The 14,742-nt window shown below is 42.2% G+C and overlaps 1 protein-coding gene across 1 annotated transcript in view; it reads left to right on the forward strand.

Annotated features, from left to right (window-relative positions):
• Positions 1–14,742, forward strand: part of LOC141155608 (uncharacterized) — a 60,704-nt gene that overhangs the window by 21,780 nt on the left and 24,182 nt on the right. The window contains exons 2-4 of the mRNA XM_073642475.1: positions 1,559–11,353; positions 11,444–11,629; positions 13,964–14,082. Of these exons, the coding sequence (XP_073498576.1) occupies positions 1,559–11,353; positions 11,444–11,629; positions 13,964–14,082 (10,100 nt within the window). The remainder of the gene's footprint in view (positions 1–1,558; positions 11,354–11,443; positions 11,630–13,963; positions 14,083–14,742) is intronic.

The following is a 14,742-nucleotide window of genomic DNA, read 5'->3' on the forward strand; positions in this document are numbered from 1 at the left end:
GTAGTCTGGAGCCCCTCTATAACAGCAGTCTGATGTGTAGTCTGGAGCCCCCCTATAACAGCAGTCTGATGTGTAGTCTGGAGCCCCTCTATAACAGCAGTCTGGATGTATAGTCTGGAGCCCCCCTATAACAGCAGTCTGGATGTATAGTCTGGAGCCCCCTATAACAGCAGTCTGGATGTGTAGTCTGGAGCCCCTCTATAACAGCAGTCTGATGTGTAGTCTGGAGCCCCTCTATAACAGCAGTCTGGATGTATAGTCTGGAGCCCCTCTATAACAGCAGTCTGGATGTATAGTCTGGAGCCCCCCTATAACAGCAGTCTGGATGTGTAGTCTGGAGCCCCTCTATAACAGCAGTCTGATGTGTAGTCTGGAGCCCCTCTATAATAGCAGTCTGATGTGTAGTCTGGAGCCCCCTATAGCAGCAGTCTGGATGTGTAGTCTGACGCCCCCCTATAACAGCAGTCTGGATGTGTAGTCTGGAGCCCCTCTATAACAGCAGTCTGATGTGTAGTCTGGAGCCCCTCTATAACAGCAGTCTGGATGTGTAGTCTGGAGCCCCCCTATAACAGCAGTCTGGATGTGTAGTCTGGAGCCCCCTATAACTGCAGTCTGGATGTGTAGTCTGGAGCCCCCTATAACAGCAGTCTGGATGTGTAGTCTGGAGCCCACCTATAACAGCAGTCTGGATGTGTCGTCTGGAGCCCCCCTATAACAGCAGTCTGGATGTGTCGTCTGGAGCCCCCCTATAACAGCAGTCTGGATGTATAGTCTGGAGCCCCCTATAACAGCAGTCTGGATGTGTAGTCTGGAGCCCCTCTATAACAGCAGTCTGATGTGTAGTCTGGAGCCCCCCTATAACAGCAGTCTGGATGTATAGTCTGGAGCCCCCCTATAACAGCAGTCTGGATGTATAGTCTGGAGCCCCCCTATAACAGCAGTCTGGATGTATAGTCTGGAGCCCCCTATAACAGCAGTCTGGATGTGTAGTCTGGAGCCCCTCTATAACAGCAGTCTGGATGTATAGTCTGGAGCCCCTCTATAACAGCAGTCTGGATGTATCGTCTGGAGCCCCTCTATAACAGCAGTCTGATGTGTAGTCTGGAGCCCCTCTATAACAGCAGTCTGATGTGTAGTCTGGAGCCCCCTATAGCAGCAGTCTGGATGTGTAGTCTGACGCCCCCCTATAACAGCAGTCTGGATGTGTAGTCTGGAGCCCCTCTATAACAGCAGTCTGATGTGTAGTCTGGAGCCCCTCTATAACAGCAGTCTGATGTGTAGTCTGGAGCCCCTCTATAATAGCAGTCTGGATGTATAGTCTGGAGCCCCCCTATAACAGATGTCTGATGTGTAGTCTGACGCCCCCGTATAACAGCAGTCTGGATGTGTAGTCTGACGCCCCCCTATAACAGCAGTCTGGATGTGTAGTCTGACGCCCCCCTATAACAGCAGTCTGGATGTGTAGTCTGACGCCCCCTATAACAGCAGTCTGGATGTGTAGTCTGACGCCCCCTATAACAGCAGTTAGGTATTTTTTTATGTTTTTATTGTTCCTTAGGAAACAGTGACAGCGGGAGAGCAGCGTGTCTGATATGTGACGCCGGTAACTCCCCATCAGAAGAGACCGCTATGGAGATGTCTCAGGATAGTGACACAACTAACACTACGACTATGGATACAGCTATAAACAGTGAGGACACTGGTCCTACTGCACATGAGAGCATATCCCATACTACAGAGGAGGATACTGGTCCTACTGCACATGAGAGCATATCCCATACTACAGAGGAGGATACTGGTCCTACTACACATGAGACCATATCCCATACTACAGAGGAGGATACTGGTCCTACTGTACATGAGAGCATATCCCATACTGCAGAGGAGGATACTGGTCCTACTGCACATGAGAGCATATCCCATACTACAGAGGAGGATACTGGTCCTACTGCACATGAGACCATATCCCATACTACAGAGGAGGATACTGGTCCTACTGTACATGAGAGCATATCCCATACTGCAGAGGAGGATACTGGTCCTACTACACATGAGATCATATCCCATACTACAGAGGAGGATACGGGTCCTACTGTACATGAGAGCATATCCCATACTACAGAGGAGGATACTGGTCCTACTACACAAGAGAGCATATCCCATACTGCAGAGGAGGATACTGGTCCTACTACACAAGAGAGCATATCCCATACTACAGAGGAGGATACTGGTCCTACTACACAAGAGAGCATATCCCATACTGCAGAGGAGGATACTGGTCCTACTACACATGAGAGCATATCCCTTACTACAGAGAAGGATACTGGTCCTACTGCACATGAGAGCATATCCCATACTACAGAGGAGGATACTGGTCCGACTGTACATGAGAGCATATCCCATACTACAGAGGAGGATACTGGTCCTACTGCACATGAGAGCATATCCCATACTACAGAGGAGGATATTGGTCCCACGACACATAAGAACATATCCCATACTACAGAGGAGGATACTGGTCCTACTGCACATGAGAGCATATCCCATACTACAGAGGAGGATACTGGTCCTACTGCACATGAGAGCATATCCCATACTACAGAGGAGGATATTGGTCCCACGACACATGAGAACATATCCCATACTGCAGAGGAGGATACTGGTCCTACTGCACATGAGAACATATCCCATACTGCAGAGGAGGATACTGGTCCTACTGCACATGAGAGCATATCCCATACTACAGAGGAGGATACTGGTCCTACTACACATGAGAACATATCCCATACTACAGAGGAGGATATTGGTCCTACTGCACATGAGAGCATATCCCATACTACAGAGGAGGATACTGGTCCTACTGCGCATGAGAGCATATCCCATACTACAGAGGAGGATACTGGTCCTACTGCACATGAGACCATATCCCATACTACAGAGGAGGATACGGGTCCTACTGCACATGAGAGCATATCCCATACTACAGAGGAGGATACTGGTCCTACTACACATGAGATCATATCCCATACTACAGAGGAGGATACTGGTCCTACTGCACATGAGAGCATATCCCATACTACAGAGGAGGATACTGGTCCTACTGCACATGAGAGCATATCCCATACTACACAGGAGGATACTGGTCCTACTACACATGAGATCATATCCCATACTACAGAGGAGGATACGGGTCCTACTGCACATGAGAGCATATCCCATACTACAGAGGAGGATACTGGTCCTACTACACATGAGATCATATCCCATACTACAGAGGAGGATACGGGTCCTACTGCACATGAGAGCATAGCCCATACTACAGAGGAGGATACTGGTCCTACTACACATGAGATCATATCCCATACTACAGAGGAGGATACTGGTCCTACTACACATGAGAGCATAGCCCATACTACAGAGGAGGATACTGGTCCTACTACACATGAGATCATAGCCCATACTACAGAGGAGGATACTGGTCCTACTGCACATGAGACCATATCCCATACTACAGAGGAGGATACGGGTCCTACTACACATGAGATCATATCCCATACTACAGAGGAGGATACTGGTCCTACTGCACATGAGATCATATCCCATACTACAGAGGAGGATACGGGTCCTACTGCACATGAGATCATATCCCATACTACAGAGGAGGATACTGGTCCTACTGCACATGAGATCATATCCCATACTACAGAGGAGGATACTGGTCCTACTGCACATGAGATCATATCCCATACTGCAGAGGAGGATACTGGTCCTACTGCACATGAGAGCATATCCCATACTACAGAGGAGGATACTGGTCCTACTGCACATGAGATCATATCCCATACTGCAGAGGAGGATACTGGTCCTACTGCACATGAGAGCATATCCCATACTACAGAGGAGGATACTGGTCCTACTGCACATGAGAGCATATCCCATACTGCAGAGGAGGATACTGGTCCTACTGTACATGAGAGCATATCCCATACTGCAGAGGAGGATACTGGTCCTACTGCACATGAGAGCATATCCCATACTACAGAGGAGGATACTGGTCCTACTGCACATGAGAGCATATCCCATACTACAGAGGAGGATACTGGTCCTACTGCACATGAGAGCATATCCCATACTACAGAGGAGGTTACTCGTCTTCGTAAAACTGTAAAAGAGAATACAATCTACACACCAACTGAAACAACCGATAGAAGTGAAAATACGGGTAACACTATAAATCAGAAGAATACAATCATAACTCATTACAGATCTGGCCATAATGAGAGTGTAAATACCATTCCTACCGCACCTGAAGGAACTTTTCCTAGAGTAAATAACACAGCCCATACTACAACTGAGAGTATTGTACCTGTAGTAACTGAGAACACAGCCCATACTACAACTGAGAGTATTGTACCTATAGTAACTGAGAACACAGCCCATACTACAACTGAGAGTATTGTACCTATAGTAACTGAGAACACAGCCCATACTACAACTGAGAGTATTGTACCTGTAGTAACTGAGAACACAACCCATACTACAACTGAGAGTATTGTACCTATAGTAACTGAGAACACAACCCATACTACAACTGAGAGTATTGTACCTGTAGTAACTGAGAACACAACCCATACTACAACTAAGAGTATTGTACCTATAGTAACTGAGAACACAGCCCATACTACAACTGAGAGTATTGTACCTGTAGTAACTGAGAACACAACCCATACTACAACTAAGAGTATTGTACCTATAGTAACTGAGAACACAGCCCATACTACAACTAAGAGTATTGTACCTATAGTAAATAACACAGCCCATACTACAACTGAGAGTATTGTACCTATAGTAAATAACACAGCCCATACTACAACTGAGAGTATTGTACCTATAGTAACCGAGAACACAGCCCATACTACAACTGAGAGTATTGTACCTGTAGTAACTGAGAACACAGCCCATACTACAACTGAGAGTATTGTACCTGTAGTAACTGAGAACACAGCCCATACTACAACTGAGAGTATTGTACCTGTAGTAACTGAGAACACAACCCATACTACAACTGAGAGTATTGTACCTGTAGTAACTGAGAACACAACCCATACTACAACTGAGAGTATTGTACCTGTAGTAACTGAGAACACAACCCATACTACAACTGAGAGTATTGTACCTGTAGTAACTGAGAACACAGCCCATACTACAACTGAGAGTATTGTACCTGTAGTAAATAACACAGCCCATACTACAACTGAGAGTATTGTACCTATAGTAAATAACACAGCCCATACTACAACTGAGAGTATTGTACCTGTAGTAACTGAGAACACAACCCATACCACAACTGAGAGTATTGTACCTGTAGTAACTGAGAACACAACCCATACTACAACTGCGAGTATTGTACCCGTAGTAAATAACACAGCCTATACTACAACTGAGAGTATTGTACCTATAGTAAATAACACAGCCCATACTACAACTGAGAGTATTGTACCTGTAGTAACTGAGGACACAACCCATACCACAACTGAGAGTATTGTACCTGTAGTAACTGAGAACACAGCCCATACTACAGCTGAGAGTATTGTACCTATAGTAACTGAGAACACAACCCATACTACAACTGAGAGTTTTCTACCTATAGTAACTAAGAACACAGCCCATACTACAACTGGGAGTATTGTACCTGTAGTAACTGAGAACACAACCCATACTACAACTGAGAGTATTTTACCTATAGTAACTGAGAACACAACCCATACTACAACTGAGAGTATTGTACATATAGTAACTGAGAACACAACCCATACTACAACTGAGAGTTTTGTACCTATAGTAACTAAGAACACAGCCCATACTACAACTGGGAGTATTGTACCTGTAGTAACTGAGAACACAACCCATACTACAACTGAGAGTATTGTACCTGTAGTAACTGAGAACACAACCCATACTACAACTGAAAGTATTGTACCTATAGTAACCGAGAACACAACCCACACTACAACTGAGAGTATTGTACCTATAGTAACCGAGAACACAACCCATACTACAACTGAGAGTATTGTACCTGTAGTAACTGAGAACACAACCCACACTACAACTGAGAGTATTGTACCTATAATAAATAACACAGCCCATACTACAACTGAGAGTATTGTACCTATAGTAGATAACACGACCCATACTACAACTGAGAGTATTGTACCTATAGTAAATAACACAGCCCATACTAAAACTGAGAGTATTGTGCCTATAGTAAATAACACAACCCATACTACAACTGAAAGTATTGTACCTATAGTAACTGAGAACACAGCCCATACTACAACTGAGAGTATTGTACCCACAGTAACCGAGAACACAACCCATACTACAAGTGAGAGTATTGTACCTATAATAAATAACACAGCCCATACTACAACTGAGAGTATTGTACCTATAGTAACTGAGAACACAACCCATACTACAGCTGAGAGTATTGTACCTGTAGTAACTGAGAACACAACCCATACTACAACTGAGAGTATTGTACCTATAGTAACTGAGAACACAACCCATACTACAACTGAGAGTATTGTACCTGTAGTAACTGAGAACACAGCCCATACTACAACTGAGAGTATTGTACCTATAGTAACTGAGAACACAGCCCATACTACAACTGAGAGTATTGTACCTATAGTAACTGAGAACACAACCCATACTACAACTGAGAGTATTGTACCTATAGTAACTGAGAACACAACCCATACTACAACTGAGAGTATTGTACCTATAGTAACTGAGAACACAACCAGTACTACAACTGAGAGTATTGTACCTGTAGTAACTGAGAACACAGCCCATACTACAACTGAGAGTATTGTACCTATAGTAACTGAGAACACAACCCATACTACAACTGAGATTATTGTACCCATAGTAACTGAGAATACAACCCATACTACAACTGAGAGTATTGTACCTGTAGTAACTGAGAACACAGCCCATACTACAACTGAGAGTATTGTACCTGTAATAACTGAGAATACAACCCATACTACAACTGAGAGTATTGTACCTATAGTAACTGAGAACACAACCCATACTACAACTGAGAGTATTGTACCTGTAGTAACTGAGAACACAACCCATACTACAACTGAGAGTATTGTACCTATAGTAACTGAGAACACAGCCCATACTACAACTGAGAGTATTGTACCTATAGTAACTGAGAATACAGCCCATACTACAACTGAGAGTATTGTACCTACAGTAACTGAGAACACAACCCATAGTACAACTGAGAGTATTGTACCTGTAACAACTGAGAACACAACCCATACTACAACTGAGAGTATTGTACCTATAGTAACTGAGAACACAGCCCATACTACAGCTGAGAGTATTGTACCTATAGTAAATAACACAGCCCATACTACAACTGAGAGTATTGTACCTGTAGTAACTGAGAACACAGCCCATACTACAGCTGAGAGTATTGCACCTATAGTAAATAACACAGCCCATACTACAACTGAAAGTATTGTACCTATAGTAACCGAGAACACAACCCATACTACAACTGAGAGTATTGTACCTGTAGTAACTGAGAACACAACCCATACTACAACTGAGAGTATTGTACCTATAGTAACTGAGAACACAGCCCATACTACAGCTGAGAGTATTGTACCTATAGTAAGTGAGAACACAGCCCATACTACAACTGAGAGTATTGTACCTATAGTAAATAACACAGCCCATACTACAACTGAAAGTATTGTACCTATAGTAACCGAGAACACAACCCATACTACAACTGAGAGTATTTTACCTGTAGTAACTGAGAACACAACCCATACTACAACTGAGAGTATTGTACCTATAGTAACTGAGAACACAACCCATACTACAACTGAGAGTATTGTACCTGTAGCAACTGAGAACACAACCCATACTACAACTGAGAGTATTGTACCTGTAGTAACTGAGAACACAGCCCATACTACAACTGAGAGTATTGTACCTATAGTAAATAACACAGCCCATACTACAGCTGAGAGTATTGCACCTATAGTAAATAACACAGCCCATACTACAACTGAAAGTATTGTACCTATAGTAACCGAGAACACAACCCATACTACAACTGAGAGTATTGTACCTGTAGTAACTGAGAACACAACCCATACTACAACTGAGAGTATTGTACCTATAGTAACTGAGAACACAGCCCATACTACAGCTGAGAGTATTGTACCTATAGTAAGTGAGAACACAGCCCATACTACAACTGAGAGTATTGTACCTATAGTAACTGAGAACACAACCCATACTACAACTGAGAGTATTGTACCTAAAGTAACTGAGAACACAGCCCATACTACAACTGAGAGTATTGTACCTATAGTAACTGAGAACACAACCCATAGTACAACTGAGAGTATTGTACCTGTAACAACTGAGAACACAACCCATACTACAACTGAGAGTATTGTACCTGTAGTAACTGAGAACACAGCCCATACTACAGCTGAGAGTATTGTACCTATAGTAACTGAGAACACAACCCATACTACAACTGAGAGTATTGTACCTACAGTAACTGAGAACACAGCCCATACTACAACTGAGAGTATTGTACCTATAGTAACTGAGAACACAACCCATAGTACAACTGAGAGTATTGTACCTGTAACAACTGAGAACACAACCCATACTACAACTGAGAGTATTGTACCTGTAGTAACTGAGAACACAGCCCATACTACAGCTGAGAGTATTGTACCTGTAGTAACTGAGAACACAACCCATAGTACAACTGAGAGTATTGTACCTGTAACAACTGAGAACACAACCCATACTGCAGCTGAGAGTATTGTACCTATAGTAACTGAGAACACAACCCATACTACAACTGAGAGTATTGTACCTATAGTAACTGAGAACACAGCCCATACTACAACTGAGAGTATTGTACCTATAGTAACTGAGAACACAACCCATAGTACAACTGAGAGTATTGTACCTGTAACAACTGAGAACACAACCCATACTGCAGCTGAGAGTATTGTACCTATAGTAACTGAGAACACAACCCATACTACAACTGAGAGTATTGTACCTATAGTAACTGAGAACACAACCCATACTACAACTGAGAGTATTGTACCTACAGTAACTGAGAACACAGCCCATACTACAACTGAGAGTATTGTACCTATAGTAACTGAGAACACAACCCATAGTACAACTGAGAGTATTGTACCTGTAACAACTGAGAACACAACCCATACTACAACTGAGAGTATTGTACCTGTAGTAACTGAGAACACAGCCCATACTACAGCTGAGAGTATTGTACCTGTAGTAACTGAGAACACAGCCCATACTACAGCTGAGAGTATTGTACCTATAGTAAATAACACAGCCCATACTACAACTGAAAGTATTGTACCTATAGTAACCGAGAACACAACCCATACTACAACTGAGAGTATTGTACCTGTAGTAACTGAGAACACAACCCATACTACAGCTGAGAGTATTGTACCTATAGTAAGTGAGAACACAGCCCATACTACAACTGAGAGTATTGTACCTATAGTAAATAACACAGCCCATACAACTGAAAGTATTGTACCTATAGTAACCGAGAACACAACCCATACTACAACTGAGAGTATTGTACCTGTAGTAACTGAGAACACAACCCATACTACAACTGAGAGTATTGTACCTATAGTAACTGAGAACACAACCCATACTACAACTGAGAGTATTGTACCTATAGTAAATAACACAGCCCATACTACAACTGAAAGTATTGTACCTATAGTAACCGAGAACACAGCCCATACTACAACTGAGAGTATTGCACCTGTAGCAACTGAGAACGCAACCAATACTACAACTGAGAGTATTGTACCTGTAGTAACTGAGAACACAGCCCATACTACAACTGAGAGTATTGTACCTATAGTAAATAACACAGCCCATACTACAACTGAAAGTATTGTACCTATAGTAACCGAGAACACAACCCATACTACAACTGAGAGTATTGTACCTGTAGTAACTGAGAACACAACCCATACTACAACTGAGAGTATTGTACCTATAGTAACTGAGAACACAGCCCATACTACAGCTGAGAGTATTGCACCTGTAGTAACTGAGAACACAGCCCATACTACAGCTGAGAGTATTGTATCTGTAGTAACTGAGAACACAGCCCATACTACAACTGAGAATATTGTACCTATAGTAACTGAGAACACAGCCCATACTACAGCTGAGAGTATTGTATCTGTAGTAACTGAGAACACAGCCCATACTACAACTGAGAGTATTGTACCTGTAGTAACTGAGAACACAGCCCATACTACAACTGAGAGTTTTGTACCTGTAGTAGCTGAAAACACAACCCATACTACAACTGAGAGTATTGTACCTGTAGTAACTGAGAATACAGCCCATACTACACCTGAGAGTATTGTACCTGTAGTAACTGAGAACACAGCCCATACTACAACTGAGAGTATTGTACCTGTAGTAACTGAGAACACAGCCCATACTACAACTGAGAGTATTGTACCTGTAGTAACTGAGAACACAGCCCATACTACAACTGAGAGTATTGTACCTGTAGTAACTGAGAACACAGCCCATACTACAACTGAGAGTATTGTACCTGTAGTAACTGAGAACACAGCCCATACTACAACTGAGAGTATTGTACCTGTAATAACTGAGAACACAGCCCATACTACAACTAAGAGTATTGTACCTGTAGTAACTGAGAACACAGCCCATACTACAACTGAGAGTATTGTACCTGTAGTAACTGAGAACACAGCCCATACTACAACTGAGAGTATTGTACCTGTAGTAACTGAGAACACAGCCCATACTACAACTGAGAGTATTGTACCTGTAGTAACTGAGAACACAGCCTATACTACAGCTGAAAGTATTGTACCTGTTGTAACTGAGAATACCACCCATGCTATAGCTGAGCGAGCTACTACTATAATAAATCTTAATACAATTTATACTACAACTGAGAAAACTATACCAACTGTAAGTGAAAATAAAATTCATACTACTGAGAAACCTTTTCTAACCAAAAGTGGGGACACAACCAATTCTTCACTTCCAGCTGTTAGTGAAAATACAAACCATACCACAATCGTAAGAACTCATCTGACTGTAAATGGGTCTACAATCCATATGACCGAGGGACCTTCCCGTACTCTAAGTGATGAAACCGTCCATCCTACATCCAAGAGCACCGTCCCGACCATAAATCTGACTACAATCCACATTTCAGTTACAACTGAAGTTCTCACTACGCCAGGTGGGTGTTATTGGCTGTTGTTGTTGATTTTCCATCGGCTGTTATTACTCTTTCACAGTTTGAAATTTACCCACAACTTTACTTTTTCAGTTTGTTTGAACGAAGGTGTTTTCAATGGAACGAGTTGTGTCTGCCCAGCTAACTTCACAGGACCTCGATGTGAAACTTCAACCAATCCCTGTTACAATGGGGGAACATTCAACGGCAAAGGGTGCAACTGCCCAGAACCCTTTCTAGGCTCTCAGTGTCAATTTTCTAATTCGTCTATAACTATTAGTAAGTACATTGGATGGACTGATAAAAAGGTCTAAAAAATGTCTGTGTTCTCCATAGTGACCAATCACACCATATCTTTCATTTTATATAGTGCCCTTGAAAAACGATAGCTGTGATTGGCTGCTTAGGGAAACAAGGATCGCTTCTCTTTTGGACACTTTTCATCAATTTATGTTTAAACTTTGCCCTCTGGCCCATAGAGGGGGGAAAGCCCATATTATGGCCATATGTCCCAATAGATAATTCAACCCCTTTTAATAATTTAACCAAGAAAAATGAACAGCATCCTGGTGTACTTTAATTTTTGCTGCTTTCCTGTTAACTCTCAGGCTGCGGCATCGTACAACTTCAAACCCTTCAGCTTGATCATCTGTTTTACCGGTTAATCAATAGTTATGGGCTCTAGAAATTCACAATGATTGGTGAAGGGTAAATGGGAATGGGGACCGGATCGTTAATATCATCAAAAGGGTCTAGCAGGTACTTATGTATCAACCCATATTAAACTGGCTCCTTTGTGGCCTTTAAATGGGGGTCGTCTTCTACTGGACCTTTGAGATTGCCAAAAAATAAAAACAGAGGGTAAGTTATTTTCTCGCCTATTCAAGTTGTGCAAAAACAAGGACAACTCTGTGAAGCACATTTGGTTCCAATCAATGATGCTCCCGGCTGCCGCTCCACCTACCCGGCCAGTAGATCTCAGACTTCAAGATATTGACAAGGAAAAGCTACATTTCAGCATAAAAACAGCAGTTTAATCCAAGCCACTGCTGGTATAACTGAAGACTATAATTCAAAAATGAAACTTTTATTGTACAACGCGTTTCGGAGTTATTTTTGCTCTTTTCTCACATACACATCTTTAGGTTCCAAATGAAGATACTGGCAAGGAAAAGCCGAATTTCAGCATAAAAACAGCAGTTTAACCCAGGCCACTGCTGGTATAACAGAAGAGCATAATTCAATAAATCCAAAAATGAAACTTTTATTGTACAACGCGTTTCGGAGTCATTTTTGCCCTTTTCTCAGATACACATCTTTAGGCTCCAAATGAAGATACTGACAAGGAAAAGCTGAATTTCAACATGAAAACAGTTTAAACCTGGCCAGGTTAAGAGCATAATCCAATAAATCTGATAATTTAACTTTTATTGTATAACATGTTTCCGAGTTGTTTTGAATCCTTCGTCAGGTAAATATAATGAGCAAGTCCCCCACATTAAAGAATGATGTAATAGTCACATTACAAGTAAAAATGCATAAATATATCAGCATGTTCCCTACATATAAAAAAAAACGATTATGAAAAGGTAAATTTAATTGTAATTATAATTTCAATTATATTTATTTTTTACAATTGTTTTTCTGTATGGGGAACATGAGGATATATATATATATATATATATATATATATATATATATATATATATGGACATTTTTATATAATAATTGTATGTTTTGGAGTTAATTGATGCATTTTTAATTGTCATGTAACCATTACGTCATTTTTATGTGTATAAAAGTGGGGGACTTACTTGTTATTGAACATGCACCTGATGAAGGAGTCAGAACGACTAGGAAACGCGCTGTACAATAAAAGTTTCATTTTAGGATTTATTGCATCTTACTTTGTTGTTTTTATGCGGAAATTCTGTTTTTCCTTTGTCAGTATCTTCAGTCGGAGCCTACAAATATGCATCTGACGAGGGACACAGAGCATCTTGGAAACGCGTTGTACAATAAAACTTCCATTTTCGGATCAATTGGATTATGCTCTTGAGATATTCCAGCAGCAGCTGATGTTAAACTTCTGTTTACTTGCAAAACTCAGTGTTTCCTTGTCAGTATCTTCATTCAACGCCTGATATGTATTTGATGAAAGAGTCAGAAATGCGTTGTACAATGACAGGTTCATGTTTGGATTTTTGGGTTATGTTCTTCAGATATTCCAGCAGTGGGCAAGGTTAAACCACTGTTTTCTTGTGAAATTCAGCTTTTCTCTGTCAGTATCTTCATTCAGAACTTGATATATATCTGACAAAAAAAAGTCAGAATGAATTCAAAACGCGCTGTACAATAGAAATTAATTTTCAGATTTTTTTGGGTTATGCTCTTCATATATACCAACAGTTTCAAGGTTAAACCACTACTTTTATGCTGAAATTCAGCCTTTTCTTGTTTATATATCACAAAGTTCAGCCAGTTGAAGTCTATAGGAATAATATCGATGTGCAGTAGAATGAACCTGACCAATCTCACTGTTCCTAGCAGCATCGAGCTCCAATACAATGCGAGGTATTGAGCCTTTAATGATGTTCTTGTTACATTTACCAGGTGAAGTGAATCTGACAGCAGCATTTCATCTGAAGATTTACAACCGCAATTATTCCGAAGAACTTAACGATACGGCCAGCAAGGACTACATAAATATGGCCGACAAATTTAAGAAAGAGGTGAGGAATCTTAGCTTTATTCACTTGTCACCAATTCTGTTGATGTTTAGGAACAGTTACCAAATCTAATCAAAAGCCGATGGAACGGATGATAAAGTCATTGTCACGAACGTAGTTTGTGGAATCAATGTGCCATGGACCGCGGAGAGCTCGGAGGGGCGTGACTAAGCGAGCACCAGACTGTTCACTAGAGCCTCTGATGGTGAGGTTAGGCTTGGCTCCCGATGAACGCAAGGTGCCACTCCAGAACAGACTAACAGGTGTGCAGCAGCTGGACCCAGTAGGACAGGCAGGATGGGGCTCAAGAGTGGCAAGCAGGATAGCACCGGAGTGCGTCAGGCTTGGTTGCACCAGAGTGCAGCAGGCAGGGTTGCACCGGAATGCAGCAGGCTGGGTTGCAACGGAGTGTGGTCGGCTGGGTTGAGCCGGAGTGCAGCAGGCTGGGTTGAGCCAGAGTGCGTCAGGCTGGGTTGCGCCGGAGTGCGTCAGGCTGGGTTGCGCCGGAGTCCGTCAGGCTGGGTTGCCCCAGAGTATGGCAGGCTGGGTTGAACCGGATTGCGGCAGGCAGGGTTGCACCAGAGTGCGGCAGGCTGGGCGGCTCAGGAGTGCAGCAGGCTGGGTTGCACCGGAGTGCAGCAGGCTGGGTTGAACCGGAGTGCG

This window comes from Phyllobates terribilis, unplaced genomic scaffold (genome assembly GCF_046119375.1).
Source record: "Phyllobates terribilis strain yellow unplaced genomic scaffold, ASM4611937v1 Scaffold_7__3_contigs__length_470593459, whole genome shotgun sequence".
Classification (NCBI taxonomy): domain Eukaryota; kingdom Metazoa; phylum Chordata; class Amphibia; order Anura; family Dendrobatidae; genus Phyllobates; species Phyllobates terribilis.